General features: G+C 43.4%; 1 protein-coding gene across 1 annotated transcript in view; it reads left to right on the top strand.

Moving 5' to 3' along the window:
* The first annotated feature begins 8472 nt into the window (after positions 1 to 8472).
* The window catches only part of rgs9a (regulator of G protein signaling 9a), a 37737-nt gene continuing 32312 nt past the window's right edge, over positions 8473 to 13897 (top strand). Inside the window, exons 1-2 of the mRNA XM_026166245.1 lie at positions 8473 to 8689; positions 12277 to 12373. Of these exons, the coding sequence (XP_026022030.1) occupies positions 8621 to 8689; positions 12277 to 12373 (166 nt within the window). The 5' untranslated portion in view covers positions 8473 to 8620. The remainder of the gene's footprint in view (positions 8690 to 12276; positions 12374 to 13897) is intronic.

The raw sequence follows: 13897 nt of genomic DNA, 5'->3' as shown, positions 1-13897 counted from the left end.
GATAGAAACAGCTGTATCACAGACAGGCAGTGGGAGGAATCCAGAAAAAGAAATCCAGTGGGAGAGTCCGGAGCTGGTTGGTAAATGGTGTATTCTCAGATATGACGATGATTTGTATCCAGGCATCATTCTAAACATACAAACAACACAAGTCCAGGTCAAATGCATGCATCGTGTTGGGTCAAACCGATTGTTCTGGCCGCATCAGGATGATATCCTCTGGTACCTGTTTGATGATGTCCTTGAACTCATTCCACCCCCACGGGCTGTGACAAGGTGCCATGTGGAAGTCTTGAAACAGGTGTGGAACCGACTCACAAGATGAATTCATGAAACAACCGGCACATTCATGCATATATACAGACACACACACCGAAGCAAGCACACACATGCAAAAACACTCTGACATGGACACTGATACAGACAGACACACTGAAATCGTTAACTGATTATTATTGTTATTACTTCAACCAGTTCAACAAGTTTAATTGTATGTTATCGGAGCAAGGGTGAGGTGACTTGTAGCACCTCATCAGCACTTATGCCTAGACACACGCACACACACACACACACACACACACACACACACACACACACACACACACATTATGCTACATTTGAGCAATTCACTTTACAATGTTTGTTAGTTGTTAATGTGCTGTTGTGGTTGTTTTTACTTGAGATTAATAAAACTTAACTCTACTGCAGTTTGTATCTGGTGTCCTTGCTATGGTTACAAAGTGAGATATAATGTTAATGGCAGTCCTGTACATTGAATTTAGGAGTAAACAACTGTTTATATGTAACGCTGTATTTGTCTCTTCAACCCTGTTATGCTAGTCTCAACCCCGTCACACCTACATTTTCATATATAATTTTCTTAAAATGTTGAAAAAAATAATTTAATGTTTGGGGATCTCTGTCTAAGATATTGAGCGCTATCATATGATCATTGATTTTTATTACTATTCTTAGTTAAACTAAATTTTTGATTAAAAATGACAAGATTGCTTTCACTCATTAGTTACATTTCAGGATTTAAGAAAGTAAAAATTTGTGATTTTATGTAACTTTTCTATGTAAAATTATTGAATTAGTATGGGGACATCTAATTAATGTAAACATATTGATGTCTTTAGAAATACATTTTATGATAATGTTCAGAGAGCCTCCAAAGTGTCCATAACGGGGTTGAAGAATTACAGTCACTACATCTTGAAAATATGATCAATAATAAAAGAAAACTAATGCCTGAGATGGGAAAATGCATTTTTCTGATAGTTAAATATATCCTTAATGATGTGGGATATACATATAAATAATACATTTTGGTAAAAAATGTGAAAACATCCAAGTCCGATTTTAACCATTCTCGTGGAATGACTCAGTTAGTGATGGTGAGATGAAGCCTCGTGATGAACTGAAGCTTCCATCCACCTGGTCGACTCATGGTTCGAAACATTGTGATGATTCATTTGCTCTACTGCGCCATCAAGTGGACGATTCAAGTGAAACAGGCTCTAAACCTCTAAACTGAATAAAAAAATTGTTATTATTGATAAATTGTGGTTATTTATCCCGAATATTGTCTCAGTATGTTTGATACAAAAGAGAAAGTGGAAACTATCAGAACATAGTTTTGGTATGATTGTGTAACTGTTAGGGCTGTGTGTCATCACTGATTTCTAGAATTGATTTGATCCACGATTCGATTCAATTCGGGGAAATTTTGCAAAACAGCAAAAGTCAGAGAAAATTCATGACGATGTTTACGTGAAGCGTAGTTTGGATCTTCTTTTGCTGCTGGTTTACTCAATATTGTTTGAAGAGAGATCAAACTAACAGCTTCAGAATCAGCGCAAAAAAGACGTAAACACAAAGCGCGGACCCGCCGAAACATCAGCGAGCTGTCGGCTTTCAGCCCGGACCGTGAGAAAGGCGACATCTCACTCAGTGGCGGTCCTAGCCTGTTTGGTGCCCCGGGCAAACACACACACACACACACACACACACACACACACACACACACACACACACACACACACACACACAAAACATATTAATTAAGGATTGTACATTAACATAAAACTGTTGTCGGAACCACACTGAATTTCGCCAGAGAAACACACACACACATATATGAAGAGAGAGAGAGAGAGCAAACAGCTACCAGACAGCCATCATCATTCGTCATACAATGAGAACAGGACAAATCAACACTTGACACTGACTCATTAATATTAAAATCTGTAACCTAATGTATTATTTGGAGTTTAGTCTGTTACTGTTACTATTTTTACCATTTCTTTTTTTTTCCCAGATAAACTATTCAATTTATTGATTTTCTTACATAAATTCAGTACAGATCACACCCCAGACATTAATCCGCTAAAAATCACTTATTGCCTTGGCTTGATTTGCATCAACTGCATCTATGACAATCATCTAAGTCTTCTCTATCTTTAACTTTGTAAGTAAATGCGCATTCCAGAAAGAGCTTTGTACATGTATACATGCCATTACTGTACAACCTCACCTTGTAGGTGTATACCTGGATTTGCCTTAACCTTTCACAATGAATCAGTGCGCACCGTTGAGATAATCTAAAAAGCAGAAGAGATACGTTTACAGAAACAGAGACGTGATTGTCGGAGAAAATGAAGCTGAACAAGTCGCCTTTCTTCGGGAATCTTATTTTTACCATTTCTTCTTGGAGCAACTGTAACCCACATTATTTCCTTCAGGATTAATAAACTATTCTGATTCTGATTGTTTCAGGATGAGCTGCCATCATCCAATCACACATCTGCTTACCTGCATCTTTGCTCGTTTCTCCTCCTCTTCTTTTCTATTTTTTCTAAACTGAGCACGTGATGGCTTTGAATGTTTCTTGTCCATCTTACATTGGTTTTAATTTTGCACTCCAGTATGAACACCCATCCCCCAACCCGAGGATCACCACAACATGACCTAACAGACCTACACCCTAGTTCACTTTGTCTAAGGTGTATTTCTGGGATTTCACACAACCCAGGATTCAAATCCTGGGTTGTTTGGCTCTCGGCGAAGGCAGTCACACTTTTCTCCTCCTTCCCCTTATCTTCCCTGCTTAGCCTCTTGTGTCCTTGTCTTGTCTCGTGTGCATTACTTTCCCTGGAACACTCTCTCACAGTCTGTTCTCTAAACCTAAAAGAGAATTATGGATTTGATCAACTGGTCTCTGAATGCTATTTACACCCTTTTCTCAACAAGAAGTCTGGGCTCGGGAGAGCCCGAGTGCCCCGGAGGGACTTTCGTGTACACGATGGATGGGTGGCAGAAATGGAGGATCGTGTGCCTGGCAGGACTGTGGATCGAGGACGCTGAAGATATCTACCTATTTGGAACCATGATAACAGGGTTCTTGCTGATCGGAGCTGGCTTGGCCCTGGCTTATCGGAGAATTAAGGAAGCGGAACCGGCTGTTCAAACCCCCACAAGGCTGCCCGCTGGGATTGAAACAATGGGACGAGGTGCGGCTTCTCAGAAAGGACTCACTGAAGGCAGCATGGTTAAGAGCTTGGAGACACTTACGGCTGCAGTGAAGGCTCAGAATAACACCTCTGAGCGTATGTATGTTGGATTACATCAGAGAAGAAACCACTCGGAACAACTCTGGGCGGAAGCTGGATTGAAATTCTCATGAGTCTTTGCAAAAGAAAAATCACCATCATAATGCGGATACCCCTTCGGCGCCAGCTGTGGGCCCAAGGCTGGAGCCGATCAACAACTCCCTGATAACGACTGTGTTGAGTCTGTTCCTTCCCACTCTATGCAAGGCCACCTGGGTTGGCTGGTAGACTGTTTACTTAGCCTGGCAGGGTGGAGGACACTGTCTCAGCTGAACTCTGGACACGCACACACATACATTTACACTGATAAGCACTCACACATCCCCCTCCCCTTCCAATGCCTTCGATGCTTGTTGCCTCCTGGGAACACGAGGCAGGTCTGGGCCCCCGCTGGAGAGACGGCGCAGTGGCAGGATGGCTGCTGTGTTGCCTGGGATTACTCCTCACCCCCTACCCAACCCTGTTGCTGGTCACGTGCTCTATAATGTTGTACTGTGGACATTTTCTGTGCTTTCTGTGCAGAGGAGTTTTTTGTTTCCTGTTCTCATGCTGTCCTCCTGTAGCCCAGCATGAGTAGAGGTCTCTTTTTTTCCTCTTGTACTTTCCCATTGTAGTGTACATTTCAGTAATGCAATCGTTCTCTGACTTGTATCCCCATGATGTCTGTGTTGTGTGTGTATGGTCGGGGGGCGGGTTCATTCCACTGCAGGGCAACCTGCATGTGGCGAATAAAATTTGAACTTGAACTTGAAATCACGAGTACATAATGGGCTTGGATTTACAACATTATGAATGAAATGTGCTTTATTTGGAAGCAGCCGGCCCCGCCCCTTTTGACAGGTTGTGTGTGAGACTTTAAATCATCAAACTGTAAATTATAAAATTTAAATTGTTATTGATCCTTTACCCCGAGTCCTAAAGTGTAGATTTATTTTCTTACTCTTCTTATATTTATTGTTTGTTTACTTGCACCGCTGTAACTGGAGCCTCGTCGTCTCGTCTCTCTATATGCTGGACTGTCTGTAGCGGAGATGACAATAAAGTTTACTTTGACTTCAGCAGCGCGCAGGCGCACCGAGGGCTCTCGCGCTCACTTTATAGAATTTAGAAAAAACATGGGTGCAGATTATAAGTCTGTATGATGTCTGGTGTTTTCGTGTTTGTTGGTTTGTTTTTATTTTGCAAGTTGGTTATTAGACGCCGCTCCAGCCAGCCAGAGACTCCCCGCCGCCCCGCGCTCTCCTCCCTGCGCCGCAAGCAGCAGGCGCACCTCGCAAACGGAGGGCGTCCTTACTCGCAGCAAATGGCTGATAGAAAACCGATCGGTGCCTGTGACATTCCCAATACGCGGTGGCTGATGTCGGGGCAGCATGAGTACGAGCATTTTTTTGCCGATGCCCGTGATGCCGCCCCCCCACCACGATGCCGCTCTGGGGAACCTGATCTCACTGATTCTGATCCGTCGGCACTTTGTGTTTACGTCTTTGTGCAGAAGCCGTGTTCCTGCTCTCATTTACTGTTCTAGCTGTTTGGTGGTTGTTGAAATTTAGTGAGGTTTAACGTGAGATTCTGGCATTTCAGGGAAAAAAAAAATAAACAATTGATTCAGGATTTTAATGAATCGATATCACGTTATCCAAGCCAGAATCGATTTTAATCGATAATCAAAACCCGCCCCTAGTAACTGTGTAATCATGCTTATGTGCATCTGGATGACACAAACTAGTGTGTGGCGCTTCACTTTTTAATAAACTAAAAGACAGAAATCAGATGATAGGATCTGTAGTGTTGTTTATTTATATTATGGTGCTTATCATTCCTGATATTTATTACTGTGTGCATACTTTATTAGAAGAGAGGAGAAAAAATCTCTTCCTTGCTGGTTCCATCGAAGAAGAAATGCTCAAGAAACTATGTAGGACGTATGTAATCCAATTCCACAACACAATGTGATCGGGGGAATCAGCTGTGTTTTGCTGCCCATTTTATTTCAAATCTGGCGCGAGCCGGCGAGCCACTTCCTGAATCAGTCACGTGGTACGGACTGCCCGCGAGGCCTCGAACGTCACTGCATACGTAATCAAAGCAAGCCTCGATACGCGCTTCACAAAAACTCCCCCAAGATTACCCGACACGGGCATTGAAGCTTCGACACACAGGACACGTCAGTGTGGTATTGCAGTCTAGGACGACTGCTCGGTCTACCAGCAGCTCATGTTTGGCCCCTCTGGTGTTTCTGCCTATCCCTTTCTATGCCCCGCTCATGTATTGAGAGCCATGTGCCTGTTCATCTTAGCCTCTATGGTGCCATTAAGACATTTAAAAAACAATCCTAAAATGTAGGATAGTGTAGCCAGTGGAGTGAAATTAAAATGGGGTAATGTGGTCAAACTTTTTTGTTCCAGTTAAAAGACGTGCTGCGGCATTTTGCACAACCTGCAGGCACCTAATGGACGCATCACTAACCCCACAATACAGTGTGTTACAATAATCCAGCCTAGATGTAACAAAGGCATGGATTACTGATAGGTTTGTAGCATAAACCTATTCGCTGGAACGTTCAAGACAATTTACTACACAGCAAAAAGCAAGACACAAGTCACCATAGTTCTCTGGGTCACTCATGCATGAGGGAGACCTGCCTGGAGCCAAGTGTCGTTCCACCCACTTGACCTCCGTCAGACTCTCAGCCAGCTTCCCCATAGCACTCCTTTTATTGTGGTTACATGAATATGCATCGGTTCATTAACATATGACGTTTCTTATAGGGACACACGTGGACAAAGAGTACCTTGTCTGTGTGTGTCGTGTGTGGGATTATAGTATTATCTTATACCATGTTATTCCCCTAATTAAAGATTGTGAAGTTATTATGTAGTTTTAGTTTGCATTATTCTACTGAATACGTGGGATTCTGTGTGTATGTGTGTGTGTGTGTGTGTGTGTGTGTGTGTATGTATGTGTGTGTGTGTGTGTATGTATGTGTGTGTGTGTGTGTATGTGTGTGTGTGTGTGTGTGTGTGTGTGTGGAGGGGGGGTCAAGATGTGACCCCGTGAAGACTCCCCAAAGCTGGTGCCAGGAGTCTAGCGGTACATCTGAACAAAAGGCCCTTACACTCAAACAGGTATACGTGTGTTTGCTATACCATATATCAGCAAGAGAAGATACGACCTCTCCTAGCAGGTGTGTGATCTATACCAGAACACTCTGAAGAGTGAACGCACCCCCCTCTTCATGCTACACAGAGTTGTTATGAGACATTCTTTCAATATGCCATCAACTATATACTTCTAACCACAAATGATTACATGTTTCTCAATACAAATGAGAATAATAAAATATAAACCCAACAATTACTGTCTCAAAAAGCTGTTTCGATAAGACGGGCTTTAATTTGGTTAATTGCCTCAAATGAAAAAAGCGAGATCGTACAGCAGCTCTGACCTGGCTTTCAAGTTTAAGATCTGCCTCCATTTTAACTCCCAGATCAGTGATGACTGGTTCAACATACTGTGCCAGCGAACCAAGATCTATAGTAGTGGCCTGCTCATTACACAGATCTGGTCCTGTTGGATCTGCCTTTGATACTGTGGGTCACAGGATCATGATAACCAGACTCAAGAACCTGTTTGGGATTACTGGTGTTGTTTCAAATGGTTCATGCCATATTTATCTGAACGATCTCAAGTGATGATCAACAGTTTTGCCTTGTGAGGTACCTCAGGGATCTGTCCTGGGTCCAATTCTCTTTATGCTTTATATATTCCGCCTAGGCCAAATTATTAGGCGCTACAATGATATCTCCTACCATCTCTATGCTGATGACATTCAGTTATACTGTTCTTTAAAGTCTCTGAGTTTCATAAATTGTTTAGTTTAAGTAACTGCCTGACAGAAATTAAGCAATTGTTAAATGACAGCTTCCTCCAGCTAAACTCTGATAAAACAGAAACTCTAATTGTTGCTCCAGACCATGGTCTCAGAAATCAGGCAGCATATCAGCTTCTTAGAGCCTTCTGTTAAATCGAGCCTCAGAAACCTCGGTGTCATGTTTGACAGCTCGATGTGGCTCGATTCTAAGCAGCTGGTCCGAAACTTTTTTTTATCATCTAAGGAATATTTCAAAACTGGGACTAATGGTGTCAAAGTGGAGATGATTATTCATGCTTTTATTTCTTCCCGTCTGGATTATTGCAATGGTCTTTTTATTTGTTTTAACAAATCAGCTTTAAATTGTCTTCAGACTCTGCAGCATGACTTTTAACAGGCACCAACACAAGAGCTCATATCACTCCAGTTTTAGCCTCCCTTCACTGGTTGCCTGTAAGTTTTAGGTTTCATTTTAAAATTTTAGTTCTAACCTTCATGGCCCTACATGGTCAAGTACATATCTGACCTGCTGAAACCGCGTTCATCTTCCCGAGCTCTGAGGTCATCAGGTCAGAGTCTGCTGGCGGCCCCACACACTCTATTTAAACTCGTGGTGGTCGGGCCTTTCAGACAGCAGCACCATGGCTGTGGATTCTCTGACACTGTTTTTACACCGACTCCATCGATTCTTTTAAAAAACAGCTGAAGACATTTTATATAGACAAGCTTTCAACTAATTTGTTGTTTTTATGTTGTATTTTGCTGTTTTACATTGTACATGTTGTATTTTCATTCTTTGCTTTGTGAAGCACTTTGTGAAAAGCACTATATAAATACATTTTACTTACTTACAGCCATTACCACTGTACCCTGAGACACAGCATCGATCTTGACTCTTGTCAGTCTGAGCCAGGCCTTTCTCTGTAATTGCCTTGGGTGAGAGAAAAAGCTTACAGCTGACTGGAGGATTAATCCATCCTTAGCCTCCGGTCTTACAGTCTCCTCACAGACGCTACCTCTGTTCACTGCAGGCATGCATTTGCCTGTCAGCAACTAAACCTGTTCTAACTGGGACATTTCATACCAGGATTTGATTTGATTGCTTTACATCTGATTCGCTCGTCATTCATCTGCAAAAATGACTATCAGAACAGCGCGCCCAAACCGGGCACAACATTTCCAGCCCCGTTTGTATTGCCTCAAAAAGGTGGGTCAATAGCATTTCTGTTATAGCATTATTATGTATTCCTTTTGTAATATATTTTGATTATCCATCATTCTTTAATAATTAAAGGCTTTTTCACGTTAGGTTCTAGATTTCTATATAAACTGCTTTGGTGAAAAAGGAAAAATACAAAGCACGCGAGCTGCAGTAACCTTGTTTTCCTACCCCCTGTTCTTAAGATTATATAAAGATTTTTCTGTTGCATGCAGTATCTAAGGGATACCCATGCATTTGCATGAGATTTAAACATGATTGGTTTGCCAGCATAAGAGGCTTGCTGAAGCTAATCTTTTAGTCCACCTAAAAGCTAATTAATGTTATTGTTTGGCAGCATGGTGTCACTGCAGTCTAAAGCATCTGAACAACCTTATTGTTATGCACTTCAGATAAAAATATTAACTTTCAAACAATTCATTGGCACAATGAAGCAAAGACACAGGAATAAGATAAACAAAGAAGTATTCCAGTATTAACCTAACTAATCAGATTCTTTATAAAGTAGGCCTGGTGTTTTACAGTATGAACGCTATTCTGACCCAGTTTACTACTATTCCAATTTTAAAAAACTCTGAAAGAGAGGGGCTGAGCTGTCAACTGATCAACACTTGGTGGTGAGTTGGATCAGGTGGCGGGGGGCGGTGCTGGACAGACCTGTCACACCTAAACGTATAGTGAGGGTGCGCTGGGAACAGTGGTCCGTGAGATCTTTAACACACACCTCCGGCAAAGCTTCAACAGCATTCTGAGGGAGACTGGGGACATTGAGTCCCAGTCCGGTCTTTAAGTCTAACGTCGTTAGCCATGTCTGGGCCCAAACTCCGCTGCAGGTCCCAAAGTCAAACGATCATTGCAGCATTACTGAGAGTTGAAAAACTCTTTAAATTCTTTCATCTTTCATAAAATGATCAGTGTGGCTGCTCTACCAGGTGTACCAATTAAGTTTAACATCCAGGCATCCATGAAGACGGAATTTATGACATTTAACGGAGTTAGAAGTTAGCAGGAAGTTACAGCTCTGCTATCACTTCCAACATAAATGAAGACAGAAAACTAAACAGCAGTGACGTCTGCAGGGTTACTGAAGTTGGACTAGCTGGTAGATAATGATGTGCTACGTCATCGCTAGCGCGACAAAGCTATGTTAGCATAACATAAATAGTAAAGCTGGAGGACGAACGCTAATGAACGGAGGACTTTTTTCCACTCGATAAAAGTTAATGTGAGCGTTCCCGATAGTTAGGGACAAATGCAATCACATGGCAGGATGCTGTAAACTTCAGTCAGGAGAACAACTGAGATAATCCATCCACAGTACGAGGTTAGTCAGTAATATACTGCTGCATGGACTGTAGTTACATAGGAAGGGTTTAAAAACTGAGCTTTAAAATGATTAGCGGTAATAAAAACCGAGAGAAGCCGACAGTGAACACTGACTGTTTTTAGTGTCTTTTTTAAAAACCGGATAGAGATCGACAGACTACGTGACTTGTGTGCGTTGCATTGTGGGTACAAGTGGCAGCAAAATCAAAACACTGCATCAAGCGCTAGCATTTCCAGCACCGGTAACCATTCATTCTGCTGTTTTAATCCCTACTTGCATTTTATTTGCCCCAAAAACAGTTATGTACAAAACGAAGAAGAACACGGCAGGTCCGTACAAAGACAGACTTGACGAAAAGGCAAAAAAAAAGTACGAGGAAAAACAACAAAGTAATGAAAGGGTTTGGCCCATACGAGCATACAGAGTGGACTGAAGACATTAGCGTGCTGCCCCCACCTTCATCACGCTCATATTTATAATTATATGTTCCTAAGTGTGAGTGCATACACTCATGAAGTGTTTGGTAGCTTCAGATCTCTGCAACAAGCCCAGTTCCAGTTTGCCGATGGATGAGTACAGGACACTGACATGTTCTGAGTAGCCAGATATGTAGGTGGACACCAGCTTTTATTCTAAGTGAAGGGCAGCCCTTCAAAAAATGGACAGAGCAGTGGAGTAGCCAAGCGAAAAGAACAATATAAAACTCGATTACTAAAATATCATTTATTTCACTTTTTTTTTAAACAGTTAAAAACACCCCAGGCCACTTAGAACACACAGTCAAAACAACACTGAAAGTCCACTGGCGTCAGCCACAGCATTAAAATCCACCAAAATTGGACAAAGAAAACCCAGCGACGTCCCCGGCCGTTGTGTCTGTCTCTTTGCATGGAAGAGAGAGGGGGCAGCGATAGTGACCGTTCTTTCCAGTGAAAGGGATTTCTTGTAGCAAGCTAGTACCTACAATCCTTTGTGGTTTTACCCTGGAAATGACGTCACATTTTCGAACTCTATAGACCATGTTCAGCATCTCCATTGCCTGAAGCTGCTGCACTGAGCTGCGGCTGCAGGAGTGTTGGTAACTGTTGTGGTGGTAACCCCCGAACCAAATGGAGGTGAAGGGAGCCAGCAGACTGAAGAAGAAAGCCTATCGGGCTTGGTTAGCTTGTAGGACTTCGGAGAAAGCTTATAGGTACCGACTGGCCAAGCAGCATGCGGCAATGGCTAAAGCAAAAACTCGGGTGTGGAAGGAGTTCAGGGAGGCCATGGAAAAAGATTTTTGGACTGCCTTGCAGAGATTCTGGCAAATCATCAGGCGACTCAAGAGGGGAAAGCGGCGCTGTACCTGCATTATGTATATTGCAGGTGGAGCACTGCTGAACATTGAACATTGTCATGCAGTGGAAGGAATACTTCGAGGACCTCCTTAATCCCACTGGAGGAAGCAGAGTCTGGGGATGAGGGGGACGACTCGTCCATCTTTGGGGGTGAGGTCTCTGAGGCTGCTAAACAACTCCCTGGCAGAGGCTCCTGTGGAGGGTGAGGTGCACCCCCTGAGTTCCTGAAGGCTCTGCATGTTGTATTGCTGTCTTGTTGACACACCTCTACAAGGTTGCATGGAGGTCAGGGGCAGTACCTTCCGTCCTGGTCATGGAACACTGGACCAGCTCTTTATCCTCTCGAGGATACTTGAGTGTGCATAGGAGTTTGCCCAACCAATCTAGATGTGCTTTGTGGACTTGAAGAAGGCATTTGACCGTGTTCGGGGTGTCATGTGTGAGGTGCTTCAGAAGTATGGGGTGTTGCCGGCAATAAGTCAGACCTGTTTCCGGTTGGTGATGGGCTCTGCCTTTGTCACCGATTCTGTTCGTAAGTTTTATGGACAGAATTTCTAGATGCAGCCAAGTAGCAGAAGGTTTCCTCTTGGTGGTCAGAAAATCTCATCTCTGGTTTTTGGATGATGTGGCTCTGTTGGCTTCATCAGGTGATGGCCCCCAGGTCGCACTGGAACAGTTCGCAGCTGAGTGTGAAGTGATGGGAATGAGGATCAACACCTCCAAATCTGAGGCCATGGTTCTCAGCTGGAAAAAGGTGGAGTGCCCACTCCGTGTCAGGGTTCCTGACACGGAGTGGGCACTCCTGCCCCAAGTGGGAGAATTTAAGTATCTCGACGACAGTGACAGCCTCCAAAGGCTGTGTCTCTTTTGTCCTCTTTATATTAATCTTTTTCATTCACCTCTGTTTTCAGCTGGAGTCGATTTTGCTAGAAATGCAGGACACAAAAAGTGGAGTTAAAGGTACAGAGCAGAAGCTCAATATCACTACCATCCCACATGTCATTGCTGGTGAGTGTGACACACACACACACACACACACACACACACACACACAATAGAAATAAAACTGAATGAAATTAAACTCAAACATTTCTAGCATTTTTAACTGGTACATGATGCAGGAGGTAGAGCAGGTCATCAACTAATCAGAAGGTTGGTGGATCAAACCCTGGCCTCTCAGAGTGCTTAGAGTAGAGTAGAGTAGAGCACTATATAAAAACCAGTCAAGCCTATTTTGTATGACTTTTGACATATATTTTTTGAATACCTGCATTCATGCATTTATTTCTTTTACTTCTGGACTGGATCAGCATTCCCCAAAATCTTCCTGAAAGCCTTCTGTTGATCCAAAAATACCAGAGTAAAGATTGAGATTTATATATTTTGCAAGCATATGTTAATAATCACTGTATGTGTTATAATGTCCATGCAAAGTTTGGCTCTGATTTTCCCATTAGTTGAGGAGATGATGGGGTAGGTTACATACATTATACTAAGGTAACTGCATGTCATTGACCTTTCTACTCTTGCCCATAGTTTATCTTTTGTCCTGTTAATTGGGTTGTTGTTTTTTGTTGTGTTTTTTTTGTGTCCCGTTTGGATCTTTAGCCATCAGAATTGTTGTCTTAAGGCCAAGAAAGATGCCAAGCGGATTTATTTTACCAAGTGGATCATCATGGCCTTGCCATATTGGTCCATTTGATTGACCTTTATTATAATTATGTATTTATTTTATTTTCAGTTGCTACAAACGGGACAGACGTGACTGGGGGATAGGACAGGGAGAGAGAATGAAAGAAAGAGAGGGAGAGAAAGAAAACCAAAGGGGAGAAGAGACGGTGAGAAGGGGGGAAGAAAGAAAAAAAAAACACCTGGGTCACCTGTATGGAGAAAAAAAACAGAAGAGAAAGCAAACAACAAAAGAGCAACATAAAAACAGCACCATCACAATAAACTAGCTAGCAGTAGATAACAGTAGATGCTAAATAATAAACGATATTGTGCAGCACGCAAGATAGACAGCGCACAATGTGCTTTGAGGCAGCAGCCAAGAAAGCTGTAGTCCGCGTCTGTGAATACCCGTGTGTACACCTGTGTGCATACCTGTGTGCATCAGCATGCTTGCATTCCAAAGGTTTCTCCATGTAACGATCTGCTAGGGAGTGTGGGGAGCCATAGCCCCGTCCCCCAGGGTATGAAGCAGGTATGGAGGAGATCCAGGCCCCAGATATCCAGAGGCCCCAGAGTACAAGGACCCGAGGAGGACCACCAAACGGGGGGGGGGGGGGGGGGAACCGTGCCACCCTCCTGGGAAGAGCTGAGTAGAGCCCCAAAGGAGAGGTCGCCCCGCAGCTACGGAGCAGAGGCCAGAGGGGGTTGCAGTGGTGTGCCCGCGGGCTCTGCCGGCAGCCAGCTGTGCTAGAGAGGACCGAGCTTCAGGCCCAGAGGTCTGAGGGCATCCCATCCCCCGGAAGGAGCCCAGCCGGGCCACAGGCGCCCGGCCCCGCCAATCGGCCACCAGGAGTGAGCCGG

This window comes from Astatotilapia calliptera, chromosome 4, assembly GCF_900246225.1.
Source record: "Astatotilapia calliptera chromosome 4, fAstCal1.2, whole genome shotgun sequence".
NCBI classification, from domain to species: Eukaryota; Metazoa; Chordata; class Actinopteri; order Cichliformes; family Cichlidae; genus Astatotilapia; species Astatotilapia calliptera.
This window is presented reverse-complemented; position numbering and strand designations above follow the sequence as displayed.